Below are 20,990 nucleotides of genomic sequence, written 5' to 3'. Positions count from 1 at the left end.
GTTGATTATCACATATTTCCAAGAGGACTCATCTAATTCAAGCTGAAGATAGGGGGCGACTCATATCAAACTTGGAGTTCATCTTGTCACATGTTAACTTAGCGCACAAATCTTCAACCTGGACCATGGGGTATCTATTGAGTTTGGAGATCTGATTGACTGTTAGCTTATAGTCGCCACAAAGATGAATTGGTTTGCCAGGTTTAAGGACGGGAACTACTGGCATGGCCCATCCTGCAAATTGCATGGGCCTTTTAATACCCAAGTTTACACTTCAGCTCAGTTTACACTTTCTCCACCAAGGAGTAAGGGACTGGTCTGGCTCTGAAATGCCTAGGTGTGATGTCAGGGTCAACACAGACTTTGGCCTTGGCTCCTTCTCTTTTCCCCAAGTCCTCCTGAAAAACTCCAGTGTATCAATTGATAACTTTGTTCAGTCCCTCCATGCCTTGCCTGAAGATCTCCAACCGGATCAGCCAGATCTACTGGAGCCAATCTCTCCCCATAAGGCTTGGTCCATGCCTTCTTACGAGTGCGACGCAAGCTGACTGCTGCCTATGGGTCACTGAGGCCATTGTGGAACCTTTATTTGTAAGGATTCCCTCGTGTATCTTTGTAGCTCACACTCCATGAAGCCCACAGGGAGATTTATTGATGATTCCTCCATCGCCTTCATGGCCATCAGAACACTCAGGAACTAATCTGTACACAGCAAACTCCCACAAACAGCAACATAATAATGACTAGGTAACTCGTAATTGTGTTGGTAGATGAAGGAATATTGGCCATGATGCAAAGGTAAATTCCCCTGCACTTCTTCAAATAATACCTTGAAATCTTTTACATCCACCTGAGAGGAGATAGTGTTATGTCCCAGAAATCCAGGTGGTGAAGGATAGAGCTGCAGCTAATACAGGCTTTTATAAGTATTTATTTAGATAGATACTCTTAACAACCATGTATCTTTTCACACACCAATCACAGTTTCAGTTGAGTCATCTTTATAGGGGTACAAGTGACTCCCCAGTTAATGCCCATCACTTACGTGCATTCAATATCTAATTAATAAATGGTTTTGTTGCCTCATCGAAAAGACAATGCAGCACTCCCTTAATCTTGCTCTGGGAGTGTCAGCCTGGATTACATACTTAAGTCTCTGGGAGTTAATGGTTATGGGGAGAAAGTGGGAAAGTGGAACTAATCCACTTCAGATCAGCCATGATCTTATTGAATGGCGGGGCAGGCTCGAAGGGCTAGATGGCCTACTCCTGCTCCTATTTCTTATGTTCTTATGGGAGTTGGTTTGAATCCATGACTAGCCTTGAGAAAACAATGCCAACTTCAGCCTTTCTCAAGATTTGAATGTAGCATTTGGACAAGAATAAGAGGCGTGAAGTGGGTAGAGGTCCTGTTAGTGTAATTATGAATGGCAGTGGCTGACTGAGTGTTATTGTGATAGCAGCAGATATTTTCAATGCAGGTTTCTGAATGGACGTTTTTTATGAGCTTTTCAGGACTTGCCATTGTTACTATTTCACTGTGATTCTGCAGGTAGGGGATGATGGGTGAGAGGGCATGGATAAAAGATTTTAAACTTACCATTTAAAAGGTTCCCAAATGCAGAATTTGGTTGCGCGCGGGAAGGCAGGGGAGTGGTGCAGTGGCAACATGGCTGGAGGCATGAAAATGCAGGCCAAGGAGATCATTATTCTAAGCAATACATAAATCTGAATCAAAATTAAATTCACAAAAGAAAATCTCAAGTCAGGTCTGCCCTGACATTTCAAGGGGATTAAAGTATAACACTTTTTCATTCCTACTCTACGTCTCCTTAGTATGACTTGTTTATGCAGCTGCCTTGTTAATTTGACAGAATTTATTCAAAATAAAACTGGGACCTCTCGAGAAACATACGTTTATTAAGGTTTTTGAGAAATAGTCTCATTTCCATCCCTCCTACAACCTCAAGGCTCAGAACACAAAATAATGAGTACATTTTTTTAATGTTTGCTTCTGGGGTAGTTTTCAAGAAAGAGCAAGGGGTGGAATTCTTTGTTGGAACAAGGGATGAATTGCTCTCTCCTGAAACATCCTCACAACAAACTTGTGCCCGTGAGGCAGCAAATGGGCAGGAGGTCAGGAAATGTCATCTTCCTCCATAGCCAGATATGTTGAACGGAGTCTCCTTCTGAAGAACCACCGGTGGCAAGAGAACATCCAGATCCTGAGGAATGCTGTGTCTCCTTACAAATAACAAGATGCGTTTATGTAGCATCTTTAACATGGTAAAACATTCCAAGGCACTTCACGGAAGAATTCTCAAGCAGGATATCAGGCTGAGTCATTTAAGGAGATCTTACATCGGATGCTGGGACTAAAAGCTTCCTAAAGGGATAGGCTTTAAGGAGAGTCTTAAAGAAGAAAAACAAGCTAGAAAGGAGAGCTGGAGGGAGGGAATATTTGTTTATATTATTTCACAGGGGTGGGGAGTCAGCAATGGTAATGTAATTGAATATCAAGGGGTGATGGTTAGATTCTCTCTTGCTGGAGATCATGATTTCCTGGCATTTGCGTGGAACAAATCTTACTTTCAACTTATCAGTCCAAATCTGAATATTTGTCCAGATTTTACTGCAAATGGACATAGTGTCAGATCTGAAAACCGTGTTGAACATTGTGCAATCATCAACGAACATCCCCATTTCCGATTTTATGCGGGAAGGAAGGTGAATGATGAAGTAGCTGTAGATTGTTGGAACTACCCTGAGGAATTCCAGCAGTAATGTACCAAAACTGATATGACTGAACACCAACAACCACAACCATATTCCTTTGTGCCAGGTATGACTCCAACCAGAGGAGAACTTTCCCCCGATTGCCATTGACTTCAATTTGGCTAGTGCCACTTGATACCACACTCGGTCAAACATTGCCCTGACTTTACAGGCAGTCAGTCTCAGTTCCTCTCTTCACTTCAGCTCTTTTGGCCATGTTTAGACTATGGCTGTAATGCAGTTAGAAGCTGATTAAAGTGGGTGAAATCCAAACAGGGGTGGGAATTTTCAAACTCCTTGTAGCAGACTTTCCCACTTTTGGTCACTGATAAGATCCTCTGGTCCCATGGATGTCAAGAACAATTTTGACTGGCTCACCCCCGCACCAACATCTCCCCCACACCCCCCGCCCCCCACAACCCCCCAATGCGGGGATCAACTTCAGTAGGACCAGAGGGTCCTGCCCTCAGTGTCAGGGAACAGGATATTGCTCCCTGCTTGATAGCATTGTTGTCAACCCCTTCCATCACCTTCCTGATGATCAAGAGCTGACCCATGGGGCAATAATGGCTGGGCTGGATTTTTTCTGCTTTTTGCAGCTATTTTCCACATTGCCAAGTAGATGTCAGTATTGTAGTTGTACCGGGACAATTTAGCAAGGACACAGCAGGTTCTGGAGCACAAGTTTTCAGTATCATTGCTGGAATGTTGGCAGGGCCCATACTTCACCGTATCCCAATGTTTAGGCCCAATGCAATTGAAGATGCAGCCACCAATGATGGAACAATTAAAATCGGCATCTGCAGGACCCCCGAATTGGAGGAGCTCAGATGTCTCTGAGGGTTGCAGAGCTTGAAAAGAATTTGAAAATAGGGAGTAGCAAAGCCACAAAGTGATTTGAAAATAAGGCTGAGAATTGTAAACTTGAGGTGTTCTTAACTGGGAAACAATGTAGGTCAGTTAGCATTGGGATGATGGTGATAGGGACTTAGAATCATTGAATCATACTGCGCAGAAGAGGGCCTTCGGCCCATCGAGTCTGCACCAACACATTAGAAACACCTCAACTCCCATCTAATCCCATCAGCCAGCACTTGGCCCACAGCCCTGAATGTTTTGATGTGCCAAGTGCTCATCCAGATACTTTTTAAAGAATGTGAGGCAACCCACCTCTACCACCCTCCCAGGCACTGCATTCCAGACTGTCACCATCTTCTGGGTAAAAAAGCTTTTCCTCACATTCCCCCAAACCTCCTGCCCCTCATCTTGAACCTATGTCCCCTCGTGACTGACCCTTCAACTAAGGAGAACAACTGCTCCTTATCCACTCCGTCCATGTCTCTTAACAACTTGTACACCTCGATCAGTCTTCTCTGCTCCAGCAAAAATAACCCAAGCCTATCCAATCTCTCTTCATAATTTAAATGTTCCATCCCAGGCAGCATCCTGGTGAACCTCCTTTGCACCCCCTCCAGTGCAAACATATCCTTCCAATAATGTGGTGACCAGAACCGCACATAGTACTCTAGCTGTGGCCACACCAAAGTTCTATTCAACTCTAACATGGCTTCTCTGCTTTTATAATCTATGCCTTGATTGATAAAGACATGTCACGTATGCCTTTTTCACCACCCTACCAACATGCCCTTCTGCTTTCAGAGATCTATAGACAAACACACCAAAGTCCTTTTGTTCCACAGAACTTCTTAGTGTCCTACCATTTATCGTGTACTTCCTTATCAAATGACTCCTTCCAAAGTGTATCACCTCACATTTTTCAGGGTTAAATTCCATCTGCCACTTATTTGCCCATTTGACCATTCCATCTATATTTGATTGATTTGATTTATTATTGTCACAGGTATTAACATACAGTGAAAAGTATTGCTTCTTGTGCGCTATACAGACAAAGCACACCATTCATAGAGAAGGAAATGAGCAACTGCAGAATGTGGTATTACAGTCACAGCTAGGGTGTTGAGTAAGATCAACTTAACGCAAGGTAAGGCTATTCAAAAGTCTGACAGCAGCAGGGAAGAAGCTGTTCTTGAGTCGGTTGGTCCGTGACCTCAGACTTCTGTGTCTTTTTCCCAACAGAAGAAGGTGGAAGAGAGATTGTCCGGGGTGCGTGGGGTCCTCAATTATGCTGGCTACTTTGCCGAGGCAGCGGAAAGTGTAGGCAGAGTTAATGGATGGGAGGCTGGTTTACGTGATGGATTGGGCTACATTCACAAACTTTTGTAGTCCCTTGCAGTCTTGGACTGAGCAGGAGCCGTACCTACCTGTGATACAACCAGAAAGAATGCTTTCTATGGTGCATCTGTAAAAGTTGGTGAGAGTTGTAGCTGATATGTCAAATTTCCTTAGTTTTCTGAGAAATTAGAGGCATTGGTGGGCTTTCTTAACTTTAGTTGACATGGGAGGACCAGGACAGGTTGTTGGTGATCTCAACACCTAGAAGCTTGAAGCTCTCGAACCCTTTCTATTTCATCCCCGTTGATGTAGACAGAGTTATATTCTCCTTTACGCTTCTTGAAGTCAATAACAATCTCCTTCATTTGTTGACATTTAAGGAGAGATTATTGTTGCCGCACCAGTTCACCAGATTCTCTATCTCAGTCCTATACTCTGTCCTGTCATTGTTTGAGATCTGGCCCACTACCATTGTGTCATCAGCAAACTTGAAAATCGAATTGGAGGGGAATTTGGCCATACAGTCATAGGTGTATAAGGAGTATAGCAGGGGGCTGAGAACACAGCCTTGTGGAGCACTGGTGTTGAACATGACCATGGAGGAGGTATTGTTGCCCATCCTTACTGATTGTGGTCTGTGAGTTAGGAAGTTCAGGATCCAGTCGCAGAGTGAAGTGCCAAGGCCAAGGCCATGGAGTTTGGAGATGAGTTTCGTTGGAATAATGGTGTTGAAGGCTGAGCTGTAGTCAATAAATAGGAGTCTGACATTGGTGTCTTTGTTGTCTATGTGTTCCAGGATTGACTGCAAGGCCAGGAAGATGCCATCTGCTGTGGACTTGTTGTGGCGCTAGGCAAACTGTAGTGGATCCAGGTAGTCTGGGAGGCTGGAATTGATTTGTGCTATAACTAGCCTTTTGAAGCACTTCATAATAACGTCACAGCCAGGATGTCAGAGCCACCAGACAAAAGTCATTAAGGCACACTGCCTAGTTTCTCTTAGGTACCAGGATGATGGTCGTCTTCTTGAAGCAGATAGAGACCTCAGATTGTTGTAAAGAGAGGTTGAAGATGTCTGTGTATACTCCTGCCAGCCGATCCTCACAGGGTCTGAGTGCTCGTCTGGGTACCCCATCTGGGCCAGTTGCTTTCTGTGGGTTGACCTTCAAGAAAGTGCTCTGACATCTGCAATAGTGACCCCAGATACAGGTTCAACATGTCCATGTTCATCCATGGTTTCCGGTTGGGGAACACACACATTTGCTTCTTTGGCACACAGTCTTCTGCACACTTACTAATGAAGTCAGTTACTGTAGTATAGTGATTCATTCAGGCTGGTCGCAGAGTTTTTAAATACTGACCTGTCCACTAAATCCAAGCAATGGATCATAGGAGATCATCCGATTCCTCAGACCAACATTGCACAACTCTCTTTGAATAGCCTTGAGACAAAACATCCCAAGGTCTTGTTCATCGTGGCCAGGGACTTCAATCAAGCCAAGCGCAAGAGCGTACTCCCAAGTTACCACCAACACATCTCCTGCTCCACCAGAGGCCCAAACATCCTAGACCACTGCTACACAAATATCTGTATCTTCCTGTAGCCCAAGACACTCCATCTCTATCTTTGTGTCATCCGCAAACTTACTAATCCTACCCCCCACACAGGCATCAATGTCATTTATATAAATAGCAAATAATAGTGGACCCAATATAGATTCCTGCTTTACTCCACTGGACACTGGCTTTCAGTCCATAAAGCAGCATTCTGTCATCACCCTCTATCCTCTACAACTGATTCAATTTTGAATCCACTTTATCAAATTACCCTGTATCTTATGTGAATTTACCTTCTTTACAAGTCTCCCAAGCGGAACCTTTTCAAAGGCTTTGCTGAAATCTATATACACTACATTGATTGCATTACCATTGTCTACACACCTGGTCACCACCTCAAAAAATTCAGTCAAATTCATTAGACATGACCTCCCTCTGATGAAGCCATGCTGACCATCGCTGATCAAGCTCTGCCTCTCCAAGTGGAGATAAATGGTTGATGCAACTTAGGACAAGGTCAGCAGGTTTTGGATGCTCCCAAGTTTACAGAGGGCAGAAAATGGAAATTTGGCCAGGAGAACACTGAAGTAACAATGACATGAATACAGTGTTAGAGGGCTGGAAATAGGCAAACTTAGTGATGGCAAAAATATATGGTCAGAAGCTAACCTCAGGGTCGAATATGGCACAAAGGTTGCCAAAGTCTGGTTCAGCTTTAGACAGTTATCAAGGAGAGAACTGGAATTGTTAGCTATGGAATGGAGTTCCTGGTGGGATCTGAAAACAAAGGGCAGGATTTTCCAGATCAGCTGCCACAGGATTGTCTGGTCCTGCCAAAAATCAATGGACTTTTGGCCAGCCCACCACATTCTCCGCGGTGGGACCTACCATGGCTTCAGTGTTAATTGGAGGGAGTATCTGATGGTCCAGTACTGGATATCAGATAAACAATCTGATAATTTAGCAATGGGAAGGAGTTGGGAAAGGTGGTGGTCAGGTGGAGCTGGGTGTCATTAGCATAATGTGAAAGCTAATACTGTATTTTTGGATTATGTCATCAAAGGGCAGCATGCAGATGAGAAATCGATCCTCAGGAGCTACCAGAGCAACAGTGTGGGAGCAGGAAGAGAAACCATTGCAAGTGATTCTCCGGTTACGATAAGAATGGAGCCATGTTAGAGCAGTCACACTATTGTCCAGCATATGGACAATAGTGGAGAGGCCTCGGAGGGGATGGCGTGGTCAACCTCTTAAATGCTACAGAGTAAAAAGTCTGACAACACCAGGTTTTACAGACACAGTCAAGGATGAGGAAGGGAAAGATTCCCTTTGTCACATAGAATGTCATCTATGACTTTGATAAGAGGTGGAAACCTGATTAGAGGGATTTAAACATGATGTTCTGGGAAAGATAAGACTATAAGATATCACAACAGGATTAGGCCATTCGGCCCACTGAGTTTGCTCTGCCATTTAATCATGGCTGATAAATTTTTCAATCCCAATCTCCCATTTTTCCCCGTAGTTTTTAATCACCTTACCACTCAAGAATCTGTCTATCTCTGTCTTACGCTCACAGGGAGATGACTACACATTCAAAGACTCTGGTGTGGATAGGGAGATTGAAGATGGATAGAGCCATAGATAGATTGAGTAAGGATAGAGGGGTCTGGGCTAATGTTTGTTCGATGAGCATTGGACTTTTGCCAATGTAAACGGAAGTATCTCAAGGAATGAATATCGTCTGTGCCAACTCAAAGCCTCTGTTACTTACATTTTTATGCACATTTTTTATATTAATTTTCTTGAACTTCCATATGTTGGAACTGAATCTGGCCACATAGTGTGCCAGTTATCAAGCCAAAACAGTGATGGTATTACTTAGGAATCATTGCACCAAAATAAGCCATTCAGCCCAACTGCTCTTGACTGATGTTTATACTATTAAGCCTCCCCTTAAATGCATCTATGCTATATGCCTCAACCATTACATACATTAACAATTTCCACATTTTAACCACGCTCTGGGTAAATAATTTTATTCTGAATTCCCAATTGGATTTATGAGCGAATATTTTATAGTAATGATCTCAAATTCTAGTCTCCCCAATAAGTGGAAACAACTTCATTACTATCCAAGCAAATCCCTCCCATCATTCTAAAGGCCTGTTCATCAGATCACCCCGAAGCCTTTTCCACAAGAATGAACCCCAGCCTGTTCTAATAGATGATGGGTTGGATGACTGGAAGAGAGTTCGCTCTTCCTGAGTTATATCATCAGGCTCAGGCTGACTCTGCAAACCAGACCATGCCTCCCATAGGGTGCTCCTAGTATAACGCCTGACTGTAATCGCCTGAATTTGGATGGTTTGTACATTATTGGGCACATGGTCCAGACTGACACTCCACTGCAGTACTGACGGAGTGCTTTACTGTGTAAATTGCCATTCTTCACATATGACATTAAACCAAGGCTCCATCTGCCTTCGCAAACCCCAGAACTATTCAAAGAACAGAAGGAGGAGAGTTCTTCCTGGTGTCCTAGCTGTCACATCCAAACAATGGCACCTCCAATAATGCAGCACGCTATTAAATTAAAGCCCCAATTTCTCCTCTCACCACCTGTCCATAAACAAGAGAGGCTTCTTGATGTGTTTCCCTCTTTATAAATGGTGGCTTATTTCTCAAACCTGCGGTTTTGGAGTGATTCAATTTTTTATTAATAACTTCAGAGCAAATTCGAGATGAGGTGAACTCAAAGGCTTAATTGCAAACAAGGGGGAAGGTCGCAATGTAGCCTCCTTTGCATTCATACCTTTACAGAGAGATAGAGAAAAGATATATCTACAGTGCAGAGACCACAGAGAAAATCAAGTGTGTTTCACATAAGTTCCAGACTCAAATATTAAGTATTCTGTCACAGAGGTTCATGAGCTGAAAAACAATGCTGGTTAATTCACTTTTCTTGTAGTGTTGAATTCACACTTTGAGATGGACCTGCAGAGATGAATCAGGCTTGTTGGCGATGGTTCCTAGTTATTTCCAGTAAAAGAAGTATAGATGGGGCTAGGTAACTGGCCTGGGTTAAAGCTCCTTGACTGTGATGCTGCTGACTTGACAGTAAAATGGCAGTTTTCAGTACAGCGATTCAATATTATTAGTTCCATGAACCAGACGTCCATGTCACATAACTACCATCTCTTTACACTGTCTTTTACAAAGGGTGTGCATCCCTTGTCTGGGTCACTGAGATTATTGAATGACTCGACCATTAAGAATTGAGTTGAAGGCTGGGGTCCTTTGTCTTAGCAGACAAGCAGATACCTGTTGGCCAGCCTAGGTGATGAAATGCAGATGGCCTTTATTGTATCACTCTTGTTGAATTTGTTCTGGGCAGCCCACAATGTGTGATTAGTGGCTCTTCAAAGATAACAAGAGAGCTGCCAGTTTCCCTGATGCTGCCAGGGAGCATCAGGGAATGGCATGGTGCCACAGTGGTTAGCACTGCTGCCTCACAACAATTCTGTTCCTGGGTCACTGTCTGTGTGGAATTTGTACGTTCTGCCGTGTTTGCATGGGTTTCCTCCATGCGCTCCGGTTTCTTCCCACAGACCAAAGATGTGTGGGTTAGGTGCATTGGCCATCCTTAGTGTCCCAGAATGTGTAGGTTAGAGGGATTAGCGAGGTAAATATGTGGGGTTAAAGGGACAGGGCCTAGGTGGGATTGTTGTTAGTGCAGATTCGATTGCCTGAATGGCCTCCTTCTGCACTGTAGGGTTTCTATGATTCTTTTGTTTGAGGGTCATGGACAGACATAGATTCAGCCATTTTAGGTCTTTGTCGAGTTTTATATTTTCAAAGGTAGCAATAGGCATATCTCTATTAATTATATTAAAACAACATACAGGGTGAGATCTTAGTCCCTCACAATATCTTCAGTGTTGCACAGGGAATGTCAACATGGATTATGCTCAATTCTCTAGATTTAGGACTTGAACCCACAACCTTCCGACTCAGGAGTTACATTGCTGCCCACCTAACTGGCACTTAAATCCCTAGATTTAAGAAGTTAAATTATAAGGATGACATATTTCTAATACTATAGTGGAACAGCATTGGTCTTGAGAAGCCTGCTGTCATTCTGAAACCACAATCATTCTAACATTAACCAGAAGTCGTATGACAATAATTAGTATTCAAGATCCTCTATGACTTAGTTTGTTCCATGCTGTTTTTGTCAATGTTAAAGTTTCTTTTAAAACAAAAAAATTGGATGGTCTTTGAATTGATACATGAGCTGGCGTGGATTCAGTAACACTAAACTATCTGCAACAGTCTTGGATTCAGTCCCAAGTTGCAATAGTAAAAGATCATGGTGTTGGGGTAATATTCTTGCATGGATGTAAGATTGGCTAACTAACATGAAACAGAGCCCAGATAAATGGGTCATTTTCAGGTTGGCAAACTGCTGGAAAACTCCAATTCTGGGGCTTTAATAATTTACAAACTATAATGACTTCAATGAAGGAACCAACTGTATTGTAGCCAAATATACTGATGACATAAAGATAAGTAGCAAAGGAAGTTGTGAGGACACAAGAAGTCTGCAAGGGGATACATTAAGTGAGTGGGCAGAAATTTGACAGATGGTGTAAAACGTGGAAAATGTGAACTTAAACAGAAAATGGAGACAGAATAGAATCAATGTTTCAAATCAGGATGAGTCAGAGCAGTTCGCCAGCTCTGACAAAGGGTCATCCAATTGGCCTACCCTTATTCCTTTTTTTTAATATTCTTTACATTAATATTTCGCTAGCACTATTGTGTGCACCAGGGGTGTGTTGCAGCTAGTGGACGCCAGCAGTTGAAGCAAAGAAAGAATAAATAATTTGCATTTATATAGCACCATTCCAAAACATTTCAGAGAATTTTACATTAAATGAAATACTTTCAAGTGTACTCACAATTACAATGTAGGAAATGCCACAATAATGACCAGTTTATTTTTTACTACGTGTTGTATGGTATATATTTAGCTTTTCTAAAACATCCCATGGCATATCAAAAGTGCAAAAAGGAATCCTATTTCTCAAGCTATGTGCTGGAAAGATTCACGCTTTCATGCATCAACAATTCCAATACTCTTCTGAACAGTTTCCCTTCTTCCAATCTCCAAACATTTAACTCACCTGCTTGCCCATGTCTTAACTTGCATCAAGTCCCATTGGCTCATCACTGCTCTGCTCCACTGAACTACATTGTTTCTGATCCAGCAATATCTCAACTTTAAAATTCTTCTTCTCATGTTCAAGTCCTTCCCTGGACTCATTCATGCCCACCCCGCTACCCTATCTCTGTAACTTCCTCTAGCCCACAAACCTCCAAAATTTCTGCCCTCCTCCAATTCTGGCTTCTTGCACTTCCTGATTTCCCTCATTCTAACACTGGCAGCTATGCCTTCAGCTGTGTGGTTCCTAAGTTCATGAATCTTTCCAGATCAAAGCTTGAGAAATAGTCACCATTTGTCACGTGGGTCAGGTACACAAGTACATGAGGTGTAGAAATAATAAATCTTTGGAGGTGCAGCTCCATGAACAAAAAGTGTCTCACTACAGTGAGTCTAAAGTAACCCAAAGTGTGAGTGTTTACAGCTGAAGTAGGCAACAGTGAAATTGTCCTCCAGCCAAGCAATGTATCAAAAATAAGGTTGGCCTAGTTATAGACTCAAGTTTAAGGAGACATATCCTTGGCTTGATGTTTATTTATTCTACACTGTGCAACCATTACAACATGCCAAAACATTCCATGCCTCCTGGACACTCACTTTTTCAGACATAACTTTCTTTATTTGCTAATCCTGCTCCAACTCTGTACGTTCAGTTGCTTTCAGCATTGACACACAGGTTCATTTTCCAAAGTTAGGCTCCCAACTGAGGTCATGAGTCAGAAACTCAAGTATGCAATGCCTGTCATTACTCAATGTTTGAAGTAACAGTCGGAACATGTGTAGAATACATTCTCCAGTTTCTGATGTACAAACACTTCAAAAAGCTGGAAATAAAGTTACTACGTGTGATATTGGTAACTATGAAGCTAACTGGATTGTTGTAAAAACTCACTGGGTCACTAACTCTTTTGGGAAGTGGACCTGCTGTCTTTTCCCAGTCTGAGCCTACATCTGACTCCAATCCCATATCAAGATGGCTAGCATTTAACTGCCCTCTGAGGAGCCACACCATTACATAAAACCACTAGAAAGTGCAATGGTTCAAGAAGGCATCTTAACATCTCCTACTCACGGTAAATTAGGGATGAGCAATAAATGCTGGCTTTGCCAGTGAAGCTCACATCCCAAGGATGAATTTAAAAAGAGAACGCAGATTTATGATCAATAGCAAAAGAACAGAGGAATGATGAGGCGAATTTGTTAGTGCGTTATGGTCAGAAGGCAGCTTGAAAGGGTAGTGAAAGCAGAATCGATAGCAACTTTCAAAATATCCCAATGGCTTCACTGCTGACTCCTATGCAGCATCATGGACATTTTCTCATTACTAAAGGTGCTACATAAATCCAAACTCTTGTTATTTGTCTCTTGGTCCCAGGGCCCCCCTCAGCTCAGTATGTGTCCACCAGCTCCATTCCGGCTACCCTTGGTCCTGGCCTTGCATGACAGCAGTGGATCTCCAAACAACAGAGGCAACTTCTTCCAGCCACAATGACAATAGGTGGAGTTCTCCCAACCTGCCCATCGCGGGTTTTGTGGAGGGTGGGTGTGGTGAATCAGGCAGGAGCCAAAAGGTCAGAAAGCTGCCGGTGTAAAATCATGTTGCAATTCTCCCACTGGCAGGCTAATGGTGGTCATTCTTCCCAGTGGCAGGTGGCACAAATGCCATTTGTGTTTATTTGCATCTCATAACATTCATTCAAACAGCAGGCCCCTGGCATCCTGTCAGGCCTCTCAATCTGGCTTCATGCCAGTGGGAAATCACATTGACCAATGGTCAAACCCCATTGCTAAAGATTGGCGTGCACAAGATGGTCCTCAGCTCACCAGAGATCTCGAAGTGAGTGCAATAACTTGCTGCACTTCTTCTGATATGCTCGCTGTTCATTACTCTGCGAGGGCAGACCCTCTGAGGTGAACATCCTACAGCACTGTTTGAAGAAGAGGTCAAGTCAAGCATTTCAAAATTGTGCAGAAAAATAGAGAGAGGATTTGCAGAAAAATGGCAGGTTGAGGGATCTGAGATGTGTGGAGAGATTACAGTAACTGGCTTTGTTCTCTGTGGAGCAGAGAAGGCACCGTCTTTGAAAGGGGGAAATTTGCAGGGCTATAGTGTAACAGCAAGGTGTGATGTTCCAAATGGTCTCCTCCTGTGCTATATGTACATGTGATAGCTATGGTACTACATGATTCATGATAATCTCAGGACAGTATTCCCTTTGTTATGATTCCAGTTGATGTTATAACTGGACCGGAAGATCCCAGAATGGAAGCCTGGCTCAAAAGACTGTAATGGTTACTTCTTTACAAGTATGGAGGAGCAGAGCCACAGGACCGCTAATTAGTTTTAACACAAAACATTTACTAAACATGAAAGAAATGGATTATAATACTTCTTCACTCCCTCCTTAGCTTAACAAATGTGCACAGGTTTTAAGATTAACACAGATAATAAAGTTTATTTGAAGCTACAATGGTTTACTTATCACAAAAAATGCTTTTTTAATCCCACAAAGTGACTGGTCGAATATATACTTTGCTCTGAATCCAAGTTAGTGTCTGTGGATTTCTCCTCAGAATCTCCCCAGATGATTGTCAAAGGAGAGTTTCCAAACTCCACTCCCAAAACCATGCTTGAAAATCTTCTCCGTAGTAATACTTTCCATGAGCAGGTTGCATTCCGAATTCCACTCCATATTTCCAAAGGACTTTGTTGAACAGAGTTTTTTACTTCACTTCCCCTAGTGAATCCATTCCAGGATTCTGCACCAACCCCTTTAGAATTTATTTGTCTTGACTGCTTTTATACGCAAATTACGATATTCTGCCACCAATTGCTCCACAATTATTTCAATTAATGTCTCACAAACTGTAGTAAGATATCACAAACCTTAGAACCATTCCAGATATCTTTCTGACTTCTCATGAGCTAGCTCCTTTTCAGTTCTGTGACTTGAAATGGAACTGACCTGTTCCCAGTTCCTCTTTGTTCCTCTAACCTCAGCTCCCTGGAAACTCCTCTTCATTTCTCTAGTTTCCTCAAGCAGCAGTCCTTTAGACTTCTGACACTGACTTTCTTAATCATTTCTCCATTGTATGGCTTTTTTTCTGATAAAGCTGAGAGCAATCCTAGCTTTCTGAGGTGGGGTATCCTCTTTGAGGGGGGGCTGGAATTCCCACCCTCCACTCATTAAGGCCTCCCAATCATATTATAAAAACAGAGTTGGCGAAAGCAGACGGGGAAAATAGGTTAAAAGGTAAGAAATAGAGAAGCAATGGAAGACATTTGAGGGGATAGTTCATAACTCTCAAAAAAGATATACTCCATTGAGGAAGAAAGGCTACCAGAAGGATACACCATGTGCGGTTAGCTAAGGAAGTTAAGGATGGCATCAAACTGAAAGATGGAATGTGAAGAGTAGTGGTGAGCTAAAAGATTGGGAAAATTTTTGAAGCCAGCAAAGGTGGAGGAAGAAAATAATAAAGAGGGAGAAATTGGAAAATGAGTGTAAACTAGCAAGAAATATAAAACACATAGTAAAAAATTCTGCACGAATGTAAAACGATAAGTGAGCAGGGGTGACACTAGGGAATTACTAATGGGAAATGAAGAAATGGCAGAGGCTTTAAACAATTAGTTTGTATCTATCTTCACAGTGGGAGACACAAAAAAAATCTCAAGAATAGCAGAAAAGCAGTGGGCAAAAGAGAGACAGGAACTTAAAATAATCACCATCACTCAAGAAAATGGACAAGGAAATCTAATGTCACTAAAAACTGACAAGTCCCCTGGAGCTGATGGCCTGCATCCAAGGTCTTAAATGAACGGCTGCATTGGTTGTAATTTTTCAAAGGTCCCAGTAGATCGGAAAATCACCAATGTAACACAACTATTCAGGAAAGGAGGGCGGGGGGGACAAAAAGTAGGAACCGATAAGCCAATTAGTCTAATATCTATCATGGAAAAATATTTGAATCCATTATTAAGAAAGTAGCAGCAGGGCATTTAGAAAATCATAACAGAAGCAAAGTCAACATGGTTTTGAGAAAGGGAAATTATGTTTGAAAAATCTATTGCAATTCTTTGAGGATTAACAAGCATGGTGGATAAAGGGGAACCAGTAGATGCAGTGTATTCGGATTTCCAAGCCTTCCAAAAAATGCCACATAAAAGTTTTCTGCAAAAGATAAGAGTTCATGGCATTGGGTTTGATATATTAGCGTAGTTAGAGGACTGGATAACTGACAGGAAATAGAGTCGAGATGTGTGGCTCATTTTCAGGGTGGCAAACTATCACAAAAAAGTGCTGCAAGGATCAGTACTCTGACCCCAACTATTTAGATCCATATTACTGACTTGGATGTATTACAGCCAACCTTTCTTATTATATAAAGATAGGTAGGAAAGCAAGTTGTGAAGTGGTTAAAGACCCTGCGAAGGGATATAGGTTGGTTGAGTGAGTGGGCAAAAAATGGCAGATGGAGTATAATATGAGATTGTCCACTTTGGCAGAAAGAATAAAAAAGCAGAATAATGGGCGAGATTCTCCAGCATCCCAACTGCACGTTTCCCCCCAATGGCAGGTGGCGCGTTGTTTGCTGGCAGTGGGATCAATTCCGCCGCTGTCAACGGGCATTTTCATTAACATCACCGTCCACCAGCTGCCAGCGGGACCAGAGAATCCCACTGGCATGAACAGCTTGAGAATTCCAGCCCAGTCTACAGAATACTGCAGTGCAGAGGGATCTGGATGTCCTTGTACATGAATTACTAAAGGTCAATTTGAAGGTACAGCAAGCAATTAGGAAACCAAATAGGGTGCCTAATTTAACAGGATTTAAATGATCAATTACCAGCCATTAATACCTGTGGTGAATTTACTGTGTATCTGCCACTAAACAGAGCAAATTCACACGATTTCAATAGTGATCCAGGCAGCAAGTTATCATTGTTGTGAAGTTAACAATGGTACAGTTCCGCTTACACTTGAAATCCATGCATCTGATCCACACCTGAAATCACTTTGTCTCATAAATAACAATGAACGATATCATCACTTACTTTGACAGCACATTCTGGCTCAGTATAATGAAAGGGGCAACACTTCCTGCATTTCTTTACTGTGAGAGTGAAAAGTCACATATGCCTTTAATCATAACAACTGGTGACACACAATTCACAAAACCATAAGTTTAAAACAAATGTTTGCCAAGCATTTTTTTCACACTCCTTCTTTCTTGATGAAGACAGTGGGTTGTTTAACTTAACCACAGTTGCATCGCTAATCCTTTTGTCTGAATTCAGATTGATATAAGCGATTAAATTTGCATCTCATTATTTACAAAATAATCCTGACTGGAAGGCATTCGAGGCAAGCTATTGTCTCATTGTCATTGTGAACTGCAAGGATCGAATTTCATGGTATCTTGGTGCCTTCATTAATGTAAACCGTTTTCAGCTCTTTCCATCATTCCTGCCCAGGTTTGCTTTATTATTGACAATGAAACGTTGCAGCAATACACTCTCAGGATGACTGACCTCTAACCTTAATCTTATAAAAAATTACTGACTGTAACATCTGTCTCATTCTTTAAAGACTTCACTCCTCTCAAAACATACAAAAAAATCTATTCGGATTCCGAGTATTCCTCAGCTTTTGCTTAATTCCCATATTTTATTTTGAATATATAACCAAATGCACACAATTAGGAACCATGGAATATAAGATATAGGGGCAGAATTAATCCATTTGGCCCATGGGGTTTGCTCCGTCATTCAATCTTGTCTGATATGTTTCTCAACCCCAATCTCTCTCCTTTTCCCTGTAACCTTTGTTCCCCTTAGCAATCAAGAACCTATCTATCTCTGTCTTAAATACACTCAATGACCTGACCTCCACAGCCTTCTGCAGCAATGAATTCCATAGATTCACCACCCTCTAGCTAAAGAAATTTCTCCTCATTTCAGTTCTCAAGGATCATCCCTTGCCCATGTCTGAGATCTCTACACTCCTTAAACTCTAGCCTCCCACTCTCTTCACCTCATCATTGGTAGCTGTGCCTTCCATCTCATGGCCCAAAACACTGAATTCCATCCCTAAACCTCTCTACCTTGTCACTTCTCCCCTGCTTTAAGATACACCTCTAAATCTACCTCATATGTTCTAATATCACCCTTTGCCTCAGTAGCATTTGACTGTTTGACTAGACTTCGGGATGTTTCACTACATTAAAAGTATTATATAAATGCAAACTGGTCTAGGAATAAGGAGACATGAGCTGTCAGCCAAACCCTACAATCAATAGCACACATAATTCATTAGATTTATCTTTCTTTACTCACTCTTCTCATTAGGCAAATTATTGAATAAAATAAAAATAGGAGTTAGCTAAATAAAGGGTTGTGAAACCCACAAATGGCACCATCCCAATGCACTATTTTCACAGTGATAGCTTGGAATTGGCTAGTTGCCTACTCCTTGCTCAGTGCTGGCTGGCTCAGCAGTGTTCCAGATCACATCCAACCTCGAAAATGCCACAGAATACAAGAGGTATTCTGTGAACACTGTGTTTTAAAAAAAGTCTTTTTACGAACTTGATTCAGCACAAAAAATTATTTCATATTTATAGGAATACAAAAGATCATATATTTACCTCATGTTGTATTACAAAAGTGCATTTTTAATAGAATGTTCAATTTACTTTCAAAAGAACCACTGGAATAAATGGATATAGCAATTGCATGTGCCACTACTTACATTACTAAATCATCAGATTCTAACATGTATAGAAATATATTTTGTTTTATTTCCCTGCATGCTGCTTAGCAACGCTCTCAGTCACCATCACTCCTGAACTCTCACCATGCACTATACCAACTCCAGGCGCACACTGTTTTCTCCCTCACCCCCTTTTCCTCTTAATCTCTTACCCCCTCACTCTCTCACCCCTTCCCCCCCCCCCCCCCCCAATCAATGTGTGGAAGAGGTTCCAATTCTTCACAGATCTTTTTAAAAATAAACCTTATGATTAAGGGGGAGGCGAGAGAGATGTAGCAATAGAAACAGATAGATACAATGATAGATCGAAAAATGATAGGCAAATGAAGAGAAAGACAGATTGTACAGAAACAGATTGATACAGTGATGGCTAGAAACATAATAGATAGTAGATGGAGAGAGAGAAAGATAGAGTGAACGGAAACAAATGGCTACAATGATGAATAGGAAGATAATACACAGATAGAGAGAAAGACAGACAATAGGAAGAGGAATAATTGAGAAATAGAGAGAATAGATAAGATATAGATGATAGTAAATGTAAATAATAGAGGAATGGATATAGATAAAGAGAGAATTCCCTGTGTCATACACATTTGTCTCACCATCTCACTCAGATGCTATCTCTTGCTGTATTGATCTGTGTAGCACTCACCTCTGGCAGGCTACTCCTGCCCTGTCTGAGGGCTCCAACTTCAGCCTCAGCTTGGGGTTCAGGCCTGACAGCTCGATGTGCCCTGGTGCTGCTGCTCAGGGGTTGGGGATGTGGTTTGTTGTCCTGCCACAAGTAGTAAAACATGCCCAGGATCCAGGCAACAGTCAGCAGAGCGGCAGCATTGACCCGGACCCTCCTCATGCTGCAAGGATGGACAGGGGGACGGGGGGGTGGGGGCGGCTTTGGTGCGGGATGGATTGAGAGGGGGTTGTTGCTAGGCAGATTCCGGTCTGTATCCCTGTCTACCTCCAGCCCGCTACTCCCCTCTGATCTTCCCCTCAACAACTCACTCCCCTTCAGCCCCGCAGCACCCTGCACACACAGCACCGGCAACCGCGGGGTCCTAAAGCACGCCGCACTCTGCTGCGCACTCTCAGTCTCCCTCCAGCTCTCTCTCTCTCAGTCCCTCTCTTGCTCTCCATCAGCCTCTCTCCTGTTCCAAACTGTTCAATCCCCACTTAATTCATAATCTGCTCAGAGTAACTCAGCAGATAGCAATCCTGTTCTTGGGAATATGATCTCATCATTTCACAGCTCATTCTGTTGCCCTCCATTCTCCAATCCAGTCCCCTCCATCCTTCTCTCTCCATTCCAGTCCACATCACTCTCCATTCCATAGCCCATCAATTTGTCTGTATCCCCATTCCATAGCCCACCCTCTTCTGTACCCCTGTTCCACAGCCCACTTGTTCCTCTGCACCTACTCCTCTGTACCCCACTCCATAATCCCACCCAATCTCCCGTACCCCACTCCAAACCCACCCACTCCTCTGTACCCTACTGCATGGCCCACCACTCCTTCATAACTCCACTACACACCCCACCCACTCTGCTGTACCCCAATCCATGGCCCATCCACTCCTCCGTACTTCCCCATGGCCCATCCACTCCTCCATACTCCAGGGCCCACCCACTCCTCTGTACCCCACTCCATATCCTACCCGCTCCTCCATACCCCGCTCCATGGCCCACCCATTCCCCTGTACCCCCACTCCATAGCCCACCCACTCCTCCTTACCCCACTCCATACCCCATGCATTTCTCTGTACCTCTGCTTCATTTCTCACTCATCCCCCTAAGTTTGGGGGGGAGGGGGGGTCAACCACAGCTGAGATTGGCATATTTGGCTCTGATCACCAGAATATTTATGAGTCGGTATGGTGGCACAATGGTTAGCACTGTTGCTTCACAGCGCCAGGGACCCGGGTTCAATTCCAGCCTCAGGTGACTGTCTGTGTGGAGTTTGCACATTCTCTCCATGCATGGGTTTCCCCCGGGTGCTGTGGTTTCCTCTCACATTCCAAAGATGTGCAGGTTAGGCAGATTGGTCATGCTAAATTGCTCCTTAGGTTCCCAAGATATGTAGATTAAATGGATTAGCCATGCGAAACATGGGGTTACAGCGATAGAGGGCGAGTGAGAGTGCCTGTGTAAGGTACTCTGTTGGAGGGTCAGTGCACAGTAGGGATTCTATGATATGATTCAATGAGGCTGATTGATTCAATTCCAAGTTCCCATTATTAACTGGGCTATGAAAGAGGACTGATTGGACTTTTAAACACTGTTCTGTAACTGGGGGTTATATACTTAGGCTGTGGTTATACTGCAGTTACTGTTTGACATCAAATTCAGCTGAGAATTATGGAAGCCTCTGTGCTCTCCTCAAACAATGAAGATCGTACACGGTACTAAAAGATTCCATGTGTCCAACTGTTGGGATGGACACATTGGAAAGGGTCTTTGCACCAGAC

At 42.8% G+C, this 20,990-nt stretch overlaps 1 protein-coding gene across 1 annotated transcript in view; it reads right to left on the bottom strand.

Moving 5' to 3' along the window:
• galnt16 (UDP-N-acetyl-alpha-D-galactosamine:polypeptide N-acetylgalactosaminyltransferase 16) overlaps positions 1 to 19,407 on the bottom strand; it is a 132,589-nt gene extending 113,182 nt beyond the window's left edge. Inside the window, exon 1 of the mRNA XM_080202011.1 lies at positions 19,180 to 19,407. Within this exon, the coding sequence (XP_080058137.1) occupies positions 19,180 to 19,380 (201 nt within the window). The 5' untranslated portion in view covers positions 19,381 to 19,407. The remainder of the gene's footprint in view (positions 1 to 19,179) is intronic.
• Positions 19,408 to 20,990: the final 1,583 nt, after the last annotated feature.

The sequence above is a fragment of the Carcharhinus amblyrhynchos genome, chromosome 14, assembly GCF_965287045.1.
Source record: "Carcharhinus amblyrhynchos chromosome 14, sCarAmb.v2.hapA, whole genome shotgun sequence".
Classification (NCBI taxonomy): domain Eukaryota; kingdom Metazoa; phylum Chordata; class Chondrichthyes; order Carcharhiniformes; family Carcharhinidae; genus Carcharhinus; species Carcharhinus amblyrhynchos.
This window is presented reverse-complemented; position numbering and strand designations above follow the sequence as displayed.